The sequence below is a fragment of the Heptranchias perlo genome, chromosome 3 (genome assembly GCF_035084215.1).
Source record: "Heptranchias perlo isolate sHepPer1 chromosome 3, sHepPer1.hap1, whole genome shotgun sequence".
Classification (NCBI taxonomy): Eukaryota; Metazoa; Chordata; class Chondrichthyes; order Hexanchiformes; family Hexanchidae; genus Heptranchias; species Heptranchias perlo.
In genome coordinates this window covers 80,837,448-80,852,288 of record NC_090327.1, presented here as the reverse complement: position 1 = coordinate 80,852,288, position 14,841 = coordinate 80,837,448, and the positions used below count along the sequence as shown (strand labels likewise).

At 45.5% G+C, this 14,841-nt stretch overlaps 1 protein-coding gene across 2 annotated transcripts in view; it reads right to left on the bottom strand.

Annotated features, from left to right (window-relative positions):
- The window catches only part of LOC137316660 (cysteine-rich secretory protein LCCL domain-containing 1-like), a 50,574-nt gene extending 36,018 nt beyond the window's left edge, over window positions 1-14,556 (bottom strand). The window contains exons 1-2 of one of the 2 annotated variants that reach the window (XM_067980517.1): window positions 13,681-14,556; window positions 12,566-12,987 (exon numbers count right to left, since the gene is read on the bottom strand). In XM_067980517.1, the coding sequence (XP_067836618.1) occupies window positions 12,566-12,916 (351 nt within the window). In that variant the 5' untranslated portion in view covers window positions 12,917-12,987; window positions 13,681-14,556. The remainder of the gene's footprint in view (window positions 1-12,565; window positions 12,988-13,680) is intronic. The other variant, XM_067980509.1, reaches the window with a different exon arrangement.
- Between the last annotated feature and the right edge of the window lie 285 nt (window positions 14,557-14,841).

The following is a 14,841-nucleotide window of genomic DNA, read 5'->3' as shown; positions in this document are numbered from 1 at the left end:
GCTTCCATTGCAGCACAAACATCTGCCATCAAAAGGTCTGACTGCTGCATTTGGAGCTCAGACTGCTGCTATCGTGGCTCTGGGCACCACTGTGGAACGGGGCTTCCAGGGCATCACAGCAGGTCAGCAATCAGTGTCAGGTCAGTGCTGAGGTGCTGCCGCGGGAGAGTGGCAGTGCCATCATGGAAGAGGAACCTGCTGTCCTCTCACAGGATGACAGCATTCCTGCTCCCACCCCTGCCACTCCGCCAATGGCCTTGCGATTGCCCATCAGCCAGCCAGGCCAGACTCCTGCAGCCCAGGCCGAGATGGTGCAGTTTGCAGCCAGGCCCTCTCGGCCCAGAGCTGCTCGAGGTCGTCCTCCAAGGCCATCTGCACGCTTCTCAATTGTAGGTCAGCACCCTCCCACCACCCATGCTCCGGCCATTGGGGATGCACCTCATAGTAGCACTAGGCAAGGTAAAGGCACAAGAAAGACAGGCACTAAGAGAATGCACAAAGGTGAATAGTATCAGTTTGTTTGAATCATAAGAACATAAGGAATAGGAGCAGGCGTAGGCCACACGGCCCCTCAAGCCTGCTCTACCATTCAATAAGATCATAGCTGGTCTTCTACCTCAACTCCAGTTTCCTGCCCTATCCCCTTCATTTTATCATTCATTATGTAAATCTGAAAATGTGGTTTTGAATTTGCATTTGGTGGTGGTTTTCATTTCTGCAATGGGGCGAGGGAGGAAAGAATGTGTAATCATAAGGAGACGATTTGATGGTCATGTGAGAGAGGAAAGGTAAGGAATGTGGGACTATTGGTGAATGGGGAGGTGTAGCTGAGGTTACTGGTATCGCTCATTAATAATCTGATCACACAGAGCCCTGGCAGACGGGGCCTGTCTACCTTGTAGCCTCCCTGCCTCTTCCTCCACTTCCTCCTCCTCCTCCGCCCCTTCCTCCTCCTCCTCCTCAGGTTCTCATCTGATAGACGGTGGCAAGGGCTGTTCCCTCATAATGGCGAGGTTGTGCAGCATGCAGCATACTCTGAAAAATCTTGGGAGTTGCACAACACCAGGTTATAGTCCAACAGCTTTATTTGAAATCACAAGCTGAAGTGTTCCCCGACTGGGAGGGAATCCTCCTGCCTGGCGATTGTTATGCGGTGTCCGTTCATCCGTTGTCGCAGTGTCTGCATGGTCTCGCCAATGTACCATGCTCCGGGACATCCTTTCCTGCAACGTATGAGGTAGACAACATTGGCCGAGTCACAGGAGTATGAACCATGTACCTGGTGGGTAGTGTCCTCTCATGTGATGGTGGTATCTGTGTCAATGATCTGGCATGTCTTGCAGAGGTTGCCATGGCAGGGTTGTGTGGTGTCGTGGTCGCTGTTCTCCTGAAAGCTGGGTAATTTGCTGCGAACGATGGTCTGTTTGAGGTTCGGTGGCTGTTTGAAGGCGAGTAGTGGAGGCGTGGGGATGGCCTTAGCGAGGTGTTCGTCGTCATCGATGACATGTTGAAGGCTGCGAAGAACATGGCGTAGTTTCTCCGCTCTGGGGAAGTACTGGACGACGAAGGGTACTCTGTTGGTTGTGTCCCGTGTTTGTCTTCTGAGGAGGTCGATGCGATTTTTCGCTGTGGCCCGTCGGAACTGTCGATCGACGAGTCGAGCGTCATATCCCGTTCTTACGAGGACGTCTTTCAGCGTCTGTAGGTGTCCATCGCGCTCCTCCTCGTCTGAGCAGATCCTGTGTATTCGCAGGGCCTGTCCATAGGGGATGGCCTCTTTGACGTAGTTAGGGTGGAAGCTGGAAAAGTGGAGCATCATGAGGTTGTCTGTGGGCTTGCGGTAGAGTGAAGTGCTGAGGTCCCCGTCTTTGATGGAGATTCGTGTGTCCAAGAATGAAACCGATTCTGAGGAGTAGTCCATGGTGAGTTTGATGGTGGGATGGAACTTGTTGATGTTATCGTGTATTCTCTTCAGTGATTCTTCGCCGTGGGTCCATAGGAAGAAAATGTCGTCGATGTATCTGGTGTATAGCGTTGGTTGGAGGTCCTATGCAATGAAGAAGTCGTGCTCGAACTTGTGCATGAAAATGTTGGCGTATTGGGGTGCGAATTTGGTCCCCATGGCTCAACTGAGTACTGCAGGGCTCCTTCAGAGCGGTCCAGACAGCGGAAGCATTGCTTGAGGATGCCTACGGTGTGCTCTGCCGTGTCAGAATGGTTCTCATTGTATGTCTGCTGTGCACGTGTGCGTGGGTTCCTGACCAGAATCATGAGCCATTAGATGAGGGGATAACCCTTGTTGCCCAGTCGTCAGCCTTTGACTTGCTGTGCTGGTTGAAATATAGGTGGCACGTTGGACTGCCCCAGAATGAAGGAACCATGACGGCTGCCAGGATAGCAGGCATTCAGCTGCATGATGCACTGCGTGTGGTCACACACAAACTGCACATTGAGGGAGTGGAATCCCTTTCTGTTCACAAATATGGCGGAGTACTGATGTGGAGCACACATGGTAATATTTGTGCAGTCTATGGCACCCTGCAATATGGGGAAGCCTGCAATGCGAGCAAACCCTCGTGCTTGCTCCAGCTGCTTGACTCTGGCAAGAGGGAACGAGATGAATCTGTTTCGGAGTGCGTTCAGAGCCTCAGTGACCTCTGTTATACAGAAGTGCACTGCAAACTGCGAAATGTTGCTTATATCTCCAGCAGCAGCCTGAATGGAGCCAGAGCCATAAAAATTAAGTGCCACAGTTACCTTGACAGCCATAGACAATGTTGTCCGTGCCCTGCTCTGAGGCTGCCGTTGTGGCTGCAGCAGTTGACAAATTTCAGTCACAACCTAGTTAGTGAACCGAAGACATCTGATGCACTGATCGTCGCTGAAGTTGAGGTAAGAGAATTGGTCCCTGAAGACCTTCATTGGATATGGCCACCTGCTGAGTGCCCTGCGTCTCCTCCTCCCTCTTCTAGAAGCTTGTCCTGTTCTGCGTGGCCTCTCTGCATGCTCCCAGGCACGTTCAATTCCCAGAGGAAGCCCTAGCAGGCCATCCATGTCTGGAAGTAACTTTGTTCAGCACATGATTTTAAATGCCACTAACAATACTGCAAGACCAGTCAGACCACCCTCTACATAATATTGCAACTTTATCCAAGTATACAAAACTTTCACAAACACGTACAGTTGTACCAGCAGCCAGAATAACTAATCCAGCAACTAACCTGTAACTCCTGCATGATCCCTTTAAATAGCACAGGTGGGGGGGTTCTTCATGCCACTTAATTTCTGTTCAGCTCTGCGAGTTAAGGTAGTGCATTAGCTGGAGTGTGGAGTTCCAAAATGTCGCCGGTTGCTTCAAATCAACGTTGCACACTGATGTATGTCATAATTTCCCTACTCTGCATGCTGCCAGCAGTTGCTATGTCCTTTAGGGAAGGAAACCTGCCATCCTTACCTGGTCTGGCCTATATGTGACTCCAGACCCACAGCAATGTGGTTGATTCTTAATTGCCCTCTGAAATGGCCTAGCAAGCCACTCAGTTGTTCAAGAAGGTGGCTCACCACCACCTTCTCAAGGGCAATTAGGGATGGGCAATAAATGCTGGCCTTGCCAGCGACGCCCACATCCCATGAACGAATAAAAAAAAAAGTGCGCTTGGGCGCAAACCCCTTCACGTCGGAAGTGTGCGTGCGCATCTCGGATGCCATTTTTGGGACTTTGGTGCCGCGAAGCGCCTACAAAACGGGGGCTACACAGCCCAATTTTGCCCCCATAAACTCCTCAGTGACTGTGACCATGGTTCTTTATCTCTCCTTGACCTCTATGCAGCATTTCATACCACATTTTCCTTCTTCATGAACTCTCTTTTGTTGTCCAGCTCCACGGGACAGCCCTTGCATGGTTCAACTGCTATCTACCGAAATGCAGCCAACACATCACAGCAATGGCTTCTGTTCTCAGATCCGCACCGTCATTTCCAGAGTATCACAAGGGTCTATCCTTGGCCCCCCTCCTCCACATGCTGCTACCTGGTGACATTTTCCACAGGCACGGAATCAACTTCCATATGTATGCTGAAGACACCCACTGTTCCACTCCACCTTTTCTCTCTACCCACAACCAGCTCCATGCTGTCAAACTGCCAGTCCAACACCAAGTCAAGCAACAGCTACAACTTCCTCCAATTTAATACCAGGAAGATAAAGCCAAGGTTTTTGATCCCTGCAGTAAACTACACTGCCACTGATTCCATCCCCTTCATGGCCACTCACTCAGGCTGAATCAGAACATGCAAAATCTTGGTCTCTTGTTCGACCTGAGCTGAGCTTTAAACCCCAAATCTTATCCACCGCCAAGACTACCTAGTTCCACCTGTGCAACAGTGTCCACTCTGCCCCCACACCACCCTCCCCTCCCCACTACAGCCCCTTCACTGTTGAAACCTTTAGCCATGCTTTTGTCACTTCTACAGTTCCAATGCCATCCTTTCTGGCCTCCCATAAAACACAAATTCCAATTTGTCCAAAACACATTCACTTGTATCCTGTCCCACATATATCATCACCATCACCCACATCCTTGTTGAATCCCTGTGCCCAACATGTTAAACTCCTCATCCTCGTCTTCAAATCCCTCCCCAGCATTCTCCACTCTCTCTCTTTACAACCTCCACCAGCCTTATATTCCTCCACCCCCCCCAACCAATGTCTTTCGGTCCTCTGACTCTGGCTTTTTGTGCGCCCCCCTCCCTTCACCCCACCATTGGTGCAGTGCATTCAGCCAATTTAGCCCCACTTTCTGGAACTTCCTCCCCAAGCTGCTCCACTTCTCTCCTCCTTTACAAGCCATCTTTTCAAAACCCATCTTTTCAACTAACCTTTTGAACATCCCAGTCTCTCCCTCTTAGTCTCAGTGTTCATTTCCCAGTCTATTTCTATTTGTAAAGTACCTTAGGACTTTTTTTTCCCCATTAAAGGCACTACATAAATGCAAGTTGCTGTTAAAGGTAGATTACAAAAAAATAAATTTTTTCATGCTTGAAGAAACCTGCATTTTAATTTTTTTCTGCAGGAAATTTAATTCCTCAAACACATCTTCACTGTGATATTGCACACCAACTGTTTTTGATTTCCAGCATCCCAGTTTCACTTATGTAGTCACCTCCCTTTTCACAAAAACGGTAACTTATGTTATTAGGATTCATATATTCTCAATTTCTATTTTCCCACCCTAGATTTTCAGTGCTAGACTTTGGGTTCTTACATTGCTCTTTGTTTCACCCTTCCCTATGTTCCTCCTTTGGTGAGCACATTCTGTCCAAAGAGAACAGATTGAGGGATATGGTATGAATCTTGGGTTGAAATCTACTAAAAAAGGACAGATTTGTTGGACCTAATGGCTGCTTCCTGCTCCTAAACATTCTTATGCTCTCTTGAGGAAATAAACAAAATCGAACATGACTTTTCCTTCCTTTCTCTATGCCTCTGTAAAGTTGATGCTATAATAATGCTCTGTATCCATGTACCTAATGCTGGCCATTTATTTTAACAGCTGTGACAACAGCACAGTGCCAACCGTATTATTTTATTACCTATACTGATGAGTTAAATGAAATAACTATTAGAACAATGTCACTATTAATTTAATATGTGTGGTTTTTACAAACTGTAACCAATAATTGCATTAAAAACATAAAGGAAATGTGGTATAGTTAAGAACAAAGACTATGTAACCACACCAGAATTACAGTCATGCCCTTATCAAGTTGGAGAGAAACAAACTGGTATATGTTTCTAAACTCAACAAAATTGCTGTTGTCCAAATTACAGAATGAAGAAACCTCCTTTTAAGATCCCAGTCTGTTTTCTATCCAAGACTGTTCATTCATGATCACACATCATTTGCATTTCAATCATTCAACAGTTTTCTGCCTCGAGGGATTTAGCTGTTTATTTTCCATACACGGAGGCACTCTGTTCTACTTACTTTTCCCAGACCAAGCCACCAGTGCGGTCAATCTACTGTTTGTGCCACACTTTCAGCTCCTGGAAATATTATCTGTGTATTCTCATGGTAACAAAGCTTTTATAGACTTAAGGCTAGCATATGCATACATGAGCAAATGTTTCTCTAAACAAAAGTTTCAATTAGCTTGTGTGTGTTAATGGGAATATTTGCACACATACCAAATTATTCCATATACATTTGAATAACAAATGTATAAAAACTATCTAGGCTAAGGTTGCTGCTTTCTAAGCATTACTGTTAACCAGTATTACAATTTGACCACTATTCATTTATTCATTTACAATGGATTTTCCAGGTTACATAGTACCATTATAGTCCAGTGTAAAACTTGGGATCAACGGTAACACTGTAAAGCAGTAATCTTAGAGTGAATTTTAAAGATTTGTGCTTCTGGTAGAATGGACAGAAAAATCATGGGGCCACTTGCCTAAATTCCCAATGTGTGCTCAGAGTGAAGCTCAATGCTGGGAGCATGAATTCATAAGATTACCCCTTATATATATTTGGGCTACTGACAAAACAAAATGGTAGCTAAAAGGATATTCAAAAATAATTGAGTGATTTCAATGGGTCCCTTTCTCCTCCTTGCTACAGGTTTTATTCGTATTTGTTTGCTGATTGTTTATGTTCTTTACTCTTCAGTTGGCTTTGCTGCATTCGAGTTAGGGGTGCTTGAAGCTCACAAAATCAGGTGGAGAGAGGGCATGTTTTACTCCCCAGCACTGGCTTCTTTCACCTTGGTGAGCACAAAAATGACCCCTCCCAATAAACAAAGCATGTCACTCAATCTACTCTGTAAAATGTATGTGGCTTAAGTCCTGCTCATGTTTCAGTTGGAAATTTGGGATATGTTGCAGATTTATAGCTGATCCAAAGTAAAAATTCTATTGCTGCACAGTTATTTACGAATCCTAGTTTAGATTACAATACTCTTTCTCTTTTGTGAAAGGATGTTAAAACTTGGTACAAGTTAATGTTATTCAAACCCAGTTTTATTAAAACTCCAGTAACTTTCTGTCCTAGGAAGCAAATTGCAGTACCTGCATCACTTGATACTAGACAGCCCGAAAACTTGGATAGCATAGTGGTCAATGTAAACACCTACAAGAGATCGCATTGACGTCAAATCAACTTGATTCAAATTAAATTTGATTTCAGTGTAAATTGGCTTTCAACTCAAAGAAAGAAGGCTAACAAGGTGCAAATGGTTCACTGTTTCATTAGCTTGGAACAAATGTCATAATATAGTGGAATTTTAACTGCGGCAGTATTAACTTGCAGTGCTTTTCTTTAGATGGCACAAGATACAAATCCGAAAAAAGTTGCTTTCTGCAAGTTAAGAAGATTAAGTTCGTTCTTTTTTCATAAGTTACAAAGAGAATTCAAATGTAGAGGATTAAATTGACAGCAATGGTGCCTACATACCCCTTTCACCTTTTCATCTGTGCAATTCTTGATGAACTACTACATCTACTAGGGATGCAGTCAATATTACACTCAAGTAAAACACAGTACACATATACAGACTATCGCTGCAGGTAAGGTGTGTCAAATGTTAACTTGATATCATGGAACAATGTGATGCATAACTATTAAATGAAATAGTGTAGATATAAAGGATGTTTAATTGAAATATTTTGCAACCATATTCCTTGGAAATAGTGGAACTTTAGTGAACAACATAGGAACTCCAAGCAAATTAAACTCTAAAATGTCCAGGCACTATAGAAAGTAAACGATTGATTGGTTAAACAATACAAAAAGTGCCAAATGTTGTCTTACAAGAAAAAAAAAAGTCACTCAGCAAAACCTGAGGTTTGGCACAACACATGTTGGTCTCTGCAGGAGTCCAATATAATACACACTTTGTTCTTTACACTCTTAGTGGTGCTGTGGTAATGTAAGTCTTCCAGACAACAGAGAATTACCTTCAGAAATGTAATTAATTTAAAATGTAAAGTGAAGCCCCATTTTGGAAGATATAATAATCAATATTCACAGATGACCTTTCTCACATAATGTATGCTGTAAATCGCAGACGGGAAACCCAGAAATACGGGTCTCCCGGATGTCCTTACAATTTTGACGTAAGGACGTCTTTTATTTTTTTGTTGGTTTCCTATCCGACAGGAGCAGAGCAAGGAAGAGGACGTCTTCAGGTAAGACATAGATTGGATGGATAGTGGAGGTGGCCATGGACAGGCATGGGTGGGCACGGGGGCAGAGTTAGTCGTGGGGGGGGGGGGGTCAAACATCGGAGGTCAGTCATTAAGTGGTCAGTCATCGGGGGTCATGGGGGAGGGGGGAGCGGTTGGGTGTCAGTCACCGGAGGGTCAGTCACTCATGGCGGGAGGGGGGAGGGGGTGTCGACATCGGGGGGGGGCCGCGATCGTTGGGGTGGGGGTCACAATCGTTGGGGGTGGGGGGAGGGGTGTGATGTCGGCGATCATTGGGATGGGGGAGGGAGGAGGGGTCGCTGCAGGTAGGCTTGTTGGGCCTGGGGGAAGCACTTCTGCTCCTCCGGCCCACAAGCAGCACTATAAAAGGTGCTTAACTGCAATTTCGGGCCTTCTCGCCTCCTCTCACATGGCGTGAAGTAGAAGGCCCGGGAATCACGGCCCCCAGGGGTTGAACTCGCGAAACCTTAAAGGTTTTAGTGACCAACCCACCTCCTGCCCCTCGTCCCACCCCGGTTAAAACTGGAAGTGGGCGGGTCTGAAATTGTTGCAATTTTAAATGCCCCCCCCCCCGCCCTCAACCCACACGTTTTTCCCTTTTAATATCCTGCCCCATGAAGTTAAATACATTCACCTACACCATTATTTTTCAGTCTAAGTGGCTGCGACAAAGAAACTGGCATAATTCCAGGAAATTTACAATCACCATTGACTTAAATGGGGAGTGGAGCTACGATATTCAATTTTGCATGGTGGCGGATCGGCACAAAAGTCCCACGAAATTATGGCGCAGTATAAATAATGGCGTGACTCACTTACATCATCATTTCCTAGAACTTTTACGGTGTAAAACAAACCCAACACTACAGATGCGCTATACCAATGATGCAAGTCTCCAGGAAATTCTAGATCATTAAAAAGACTCAGCATTAAGTTTATAAGGGGTAATTTTCTGACTTCGTGCTCCTGGCAAGTGAGGCTCATCTGCTTGGAGTGCACGAGAAATTTGGGTGCACATTGCACACTATTTTCTAACCAACAATTTAAATGGTTGGAAAATTATGCACAGCTTATGTCTGAATTTCTAATATAAACTACTGGCAAGTGAGCTTCACCCACCACAAAGTCAGAAAATTACCCCAATAAAGTACACAGCAGGTGCAAAGGACTGCCCCAATACTTTATAAACCGTGAAGCCCAAGCAACTGAAACAGCCATCTGGAGGGGTTCTCACAACTTTAATGTGTTCAGGAGTCAATTTGGGTCCCAACTCCTGAGTTATACTGCTACTTTTGCATGGATGCACACCTAAAACTGCTTCATATTGATGTGAAAGTACAGTATAATAAATACCCCCTAGGAGTTATACCTGAGCACAGGTCACCCTCTCTCTGTATTCCACAGAACTTCCGTTACATATTTTATTTCCTTCGACATTCAGCTTTAGTTGTACCCTTATCCATTATCCCATTAAGAGCCAAAATTCAACCATTCATCTTATGCAAAATCAGATCACTTTCAATTTAATCAACTGTTGTCCCAATTTTAGTGCTACATTAATACTGATGCTGTTTACAGTGTGATTTCACAAAGGGACTAAATGTTAAATGACAACACCAACACCAATATAAGAACATAAGAAATAGGAGCAGGAGTAGGCCATACGGCCCCTCGAGCCTGCTCCGCCATTCAGTCAGATCACAGCTGATCTTCAACCTCAACTCCACTTTCCTGCCCGATCCCCATATCCCTTGATTCCCCTAGAGTCCAAAAATCTATCTATCTATCTATCTATCTATCTCAGCCTTGAATATACTCAACGACTCAGCATCCATAGCCCTCTGGGATAGAGAATTCCAAAGATTCACAACCCATGAGTGAAGAAATTCCTCCTCATCTCAGTCGTAAATGGCCGACTTCTTATTCTGTGACTATGCCCTCTAGTTCTAGACTCTCCAGCCAGGGGAGAAAACCTCTCAGCATCTACCGTCAAGCCCCTCAGAATCTTATATGTTTCAATGAGATAAACAAATTAACACCCAATTTAAAATAGATGAGAAAGACATTTCATACAAACACATCTGCTTGTATATTAATTCACAGTGCATTTTCACTCCACATATTTTTATTTTGCAATACCTACAATGAAGTTTTTTTTTGCATTATATGTGCAATTTATCTAATTTTATTATAGAGAATGACATACAGTTAAGAGGGTATGGCAGATTGATAGTGATTGTTTTCACTAACATCTAGCTTTCAACTTAATTTATTAATTCATCTTTCAATTGAATATTTGTATAAATCAAAACATGGCTGAACAGACAATAAACAGTTTAAGCAATGGCAGGCCTACAAGAAGAATGGCTTTTCCTGCACTTTGTTAGATAACTGAAATCACAACAAGTTTGTAAAAGTCTCAATGTTTGTTTTCTAGAGAGAAATATACTCCATATTTTGTTTATACACAACTGAAGGGAATGGTGGAAAGCACAGCTGCCAAAAAGACTGGTTTCCTCCTACATGAATGTGCTTTACTCGGTTTGTTTATCAGGAAATCTGCTGTCCTCTAGTGGATGCAAGTTACCTTCACACAAGCAAAAAGAGAATTCACATAATTACCAAAACTTCGGTCACATACATTTTGAATGTAGATTAATACTAATAGGATTTAGTACCATATGCTTACTGTTCAATGTATAATTGCAAATTGTAAGAAAAAACATGTTTTATTAAAAAAATTCAGAATTAGAAAAGGCATTCAAGTTGGCTGCGTATTGGTAAAATAAATATCCACAACCCGACCTAGTGTCAATTTTCTAAATCCAAAAGTGTGTAAGTGCATAGCATATTTCTATTTATTAAAAGTACATGCATAATTGTATTATTACTATTAGTATTGGGACTTAAACTTCGGTGTGATAAACTAAATAAAAATATTCTATTTGACATCATAACATTACATAACAAACAGAACGAGCATTCAAATGCATATATGTCAATTTGGTTTCGTTTAGTCACCTATGCCACCACCAGAAGATCAATATGAGAAGACTGGAGCGAAACACTAAATTAAGACCTCTCTGCCGCTTGCTCTCTCGTTCTTCTGCACAGTAGAATTCTGCAAAGTTTGCTGCATCACTGAGGAAATGACACAGGTGCGGTTATAAATTCTGGTTTTCCTTCATGCAATTGAAAGTGAAAGCATAGCGCTTTTATTACATTGCCAAATAGGTGTCCTCAGGGTTTCCACCAACATAGAGGAATTTGCCAATTGTCTTAAAGAAAAGGTTTCACTTTTTTAATGCTAGTCATCAATGAAATTCTACAGTGATTTCAATACACTGGTAGAAGCCTTATGGGATGAAATTACACTGTATGGTATTTGCAACAAATGTGTTAACATGTTCAGAAAAAATTCCTCTGGCTGATATTTTATCAAATGTGTTAACCCATTTATTTTCAACTGATCACAATGCCTTCATTAAAATAGCAGAAAGGTATTTCACATGGTTCCATTTGCATGTTTGTTACATACGCAATTTCACTCCCTCTACTAATCAACTCTGCATTCCTATCTAAAATAGTGAAAGCAATTTTATGTGTAATAAAAATAGTAATTACCCTGCACACATCCTCCCTCCAGCACCATAGTGTTGATATTTTGCTCTAATACTGTTGACTGGGGAAATCAAGCTTTTTTAAAAAAAAAGTGGCCATAAATTATTCTAAGAGCACATTATGTATTTAACACTGCAGCAAAAGTAACAGAAATGCAACTACTGGCTTTTGTGACAATGTTTCTGAAACTAAATACCTCACTGCTTAATTTTTGAACAGATAACTCTGACCAAATACTGCATGAATCACAGAAAGGTTACAGCACGGAAGGAGGCCATTCAGCCCATCAAGTCTGTGCCGGCTCTATGCAAGAGCAATCCAACTAGTCCCACTCCCCCGCCCTATCCCCATAGCTCTGCAAATTTGATGAAAAAAATTAGATGTCACAGTGACTGTTCCGCCTGAATTCACAGCTCCAAAAAATGCCAACTAGGTTGAAAATGCCACAAACGTCATATGGTCCTTCTGAAGGAAAGTAATATCTACTTCAATTTTACTTCTTGACTTCTAAAAAGAAAGCAAAAACACACATGGTGGCATAACACTAACTGCATTTCCATTTTGGCATTATCAGCCTTACCAGAAGGTGGTGTTTTGTTTGCAAATATCATGACACTGATATGGGGGTAGTTGACCAATACAAACTCTTGGTCCTAATCTCTGACCATAACAGGCAACATTGTCTTACATTATTGTTTTTTTTAAGAATTAAGCATTTATGATGCTTTAAAGCACTTACCATATATTCCATATTAGAGGCACTTGGTGACACCTGACCTCTCAGTTTATTGTGAAGATCCAAAATTACTTGCCTATCACTATCTGTGATAGATCTTTTCGCTCTTCTGGATGTCCACTGTTGTTCATCTTGATCCACATATTTTGCCATGATTGAATCCAAACCATCAGTAGAATTGCGGCTCATCTTTGTGACTGTTTCAGTCGTCAAGAGTTCTTCATCGTCTTCCATAAATGTTGCCAATATTGCATCCAATTCGGAAGTAACATTGGGACTCATCATCGCAACAACTGTTTGTGCAACGAATAGCAAAGCATTCAGCCTTATCCATACCAGCTCTGGACACTTCATGATGAATGACCTCAGAATACTCTGGGATTAACTCCAAGGCCGTTCACTCAATATCCCGTCCAAATCTGAAGCTGCAATGATGAAGAGTGCACTATTTGCAGGTTAATGGATTCGATGTAATCATTCAATAAATAACAAAAATAAATATTCCCGTGTTGGGAGGAAAGTGTGCCGCTTGCGTTGTCATGGGGACAGACTAGGACGCCGGTAAATGTAGACGTCCAATCATGCAAAGGCTATGAACAGATAATTTATCGTCGGCCTGAGCTACATGCACTGGAATACCTTTTTTTAAACAAGAAACCGGGCAAATCAAATTGGGATCCATCTATTGGAGATATGTTTAGCACATACAATTCAGGAGGTGGAGGGGGATCTATTCCAAATAATCTGCTGGTGTCCAGCCAGAGGGACTGCCAGTGCCCAGCCAGAGGGACTGCCAGTGCCCAGCCAGAGGGACTGCCAGTGCCCAGCCAGAGGGACTGCCAGTGCCCAGCCAGAGGGACTGCCAGTGCCCAGCCAGAGGGACTGCCAGTGCCCAGCCAGAGGGACTGCCAGTGCCCAGCCAGAGGGACTGCCAGTGCCATGACAGCCCGGCCGCTCAGCTGACACGGTTCCAGTACTTGGAGATGTGGTCAGGGAAAGCAGATTACTGAGAGTTAGAAAACAGGCTCGACAAACAGCGACAACTTTTCAACTATTGTCACACCGCAATTTCGGTAACTTCAAAAAAGAAACTGGCGAGCGGTTCGGGCGACACTTACCTTCACTCCGCTCACAATAACCAGCTCTCGCTTTCGATTTGCTGCAAAGGCTTTTTTTTTGGGTGTTAAATCTCTGCAACTTTTATCGAGAAAGCAACAAACCGCGGCTTGAGAGGCTTCCTATAAGAGGAGTGGGGGGGGGGGGGGGAGGAACTTGCCAGTTTGTTGTATCGCCGCTGAGCCCGTGCAGCGCCAGCCTGCTGCCTGCGGTGCAGTGCGGAGCGGGGCGGGGCTGCGGACAGCCTGCTGCCTGCGGTGCGGAGCGGGGCGGGGCTGCGGACAGCCTGCTGCCTGCGGTGCGGTGCGGAGCGGGGCTGCGGTCGGCCTGCTGCCTGCGGTGCGGTGCGGAGCGGGGCTGCGGTCAGCCTGCTGCCTGCGGTGCGGTGCGGAGCGGGGCTGCGGACAGCCTGCTGCCTGCGGTGCGGTGCGGAGCGGGGCTGCGGACAGCCTGCTGCCTGCGGTGCGGTGCGGAGCGGGGCTGCGGACAGCCTGCTGCCTGCGGTGCGGTGCGGTGCGGAGCGGGGCTGCGGACAGCCTGCTGCCTGCGGTGCGGGGCGGGGCGGAGCGGGGCTGCGGAGAGCCTGCTGCCTGCGGTGCGGAGCGGGGCTGCGGAGAGCCTGCTGCCTGCGGTGCGGAGCGGGGCTGCGGAGAGCCTGCTGCCTGCGGAGCGGGGCTGCGGAGAGCCTGCTGCCTGCGGTGCGGAGCGGGGCTGCGGAGAGCCTGCTGCCTGCGGAGCGGGGCTGCGGAGAGCCTGCTGCCTGCGGTGCGGAGCGGGGCTGCGGAGAGCCTGCTGCCTGCGGAGCGGGGCTGCGGAGAGCCTGCTGCCTGCGGGGCGGAGCGGGGCTGCGGAGAGCCTGCTGCCTGCGAGGGAGCGGATTCGGCCCCCGCTCCAGCCTCCTTTATCCAGAGCGCCGTGACGTGTCCGCCCGCGCCCCAGGCGGCAACGCAGAGGCGCGCGGCTGTGGAGCGGTCAGGGCGGAATAAAAAGGGGTCATCCCGTCTGAGGGCAATCCAGATAGAGGGTCTAACCGGGAAATAAGGGCCAATTCAGGACAACGGGGCAATCCAAAAAGGGGCACTGTAATTCAGAGGGGGGGGGGGGGAGAGAGAACGAATGCAGAAAAAAGGACAATCCAGAAAAGAGGAAAATCTAGGAAAAGG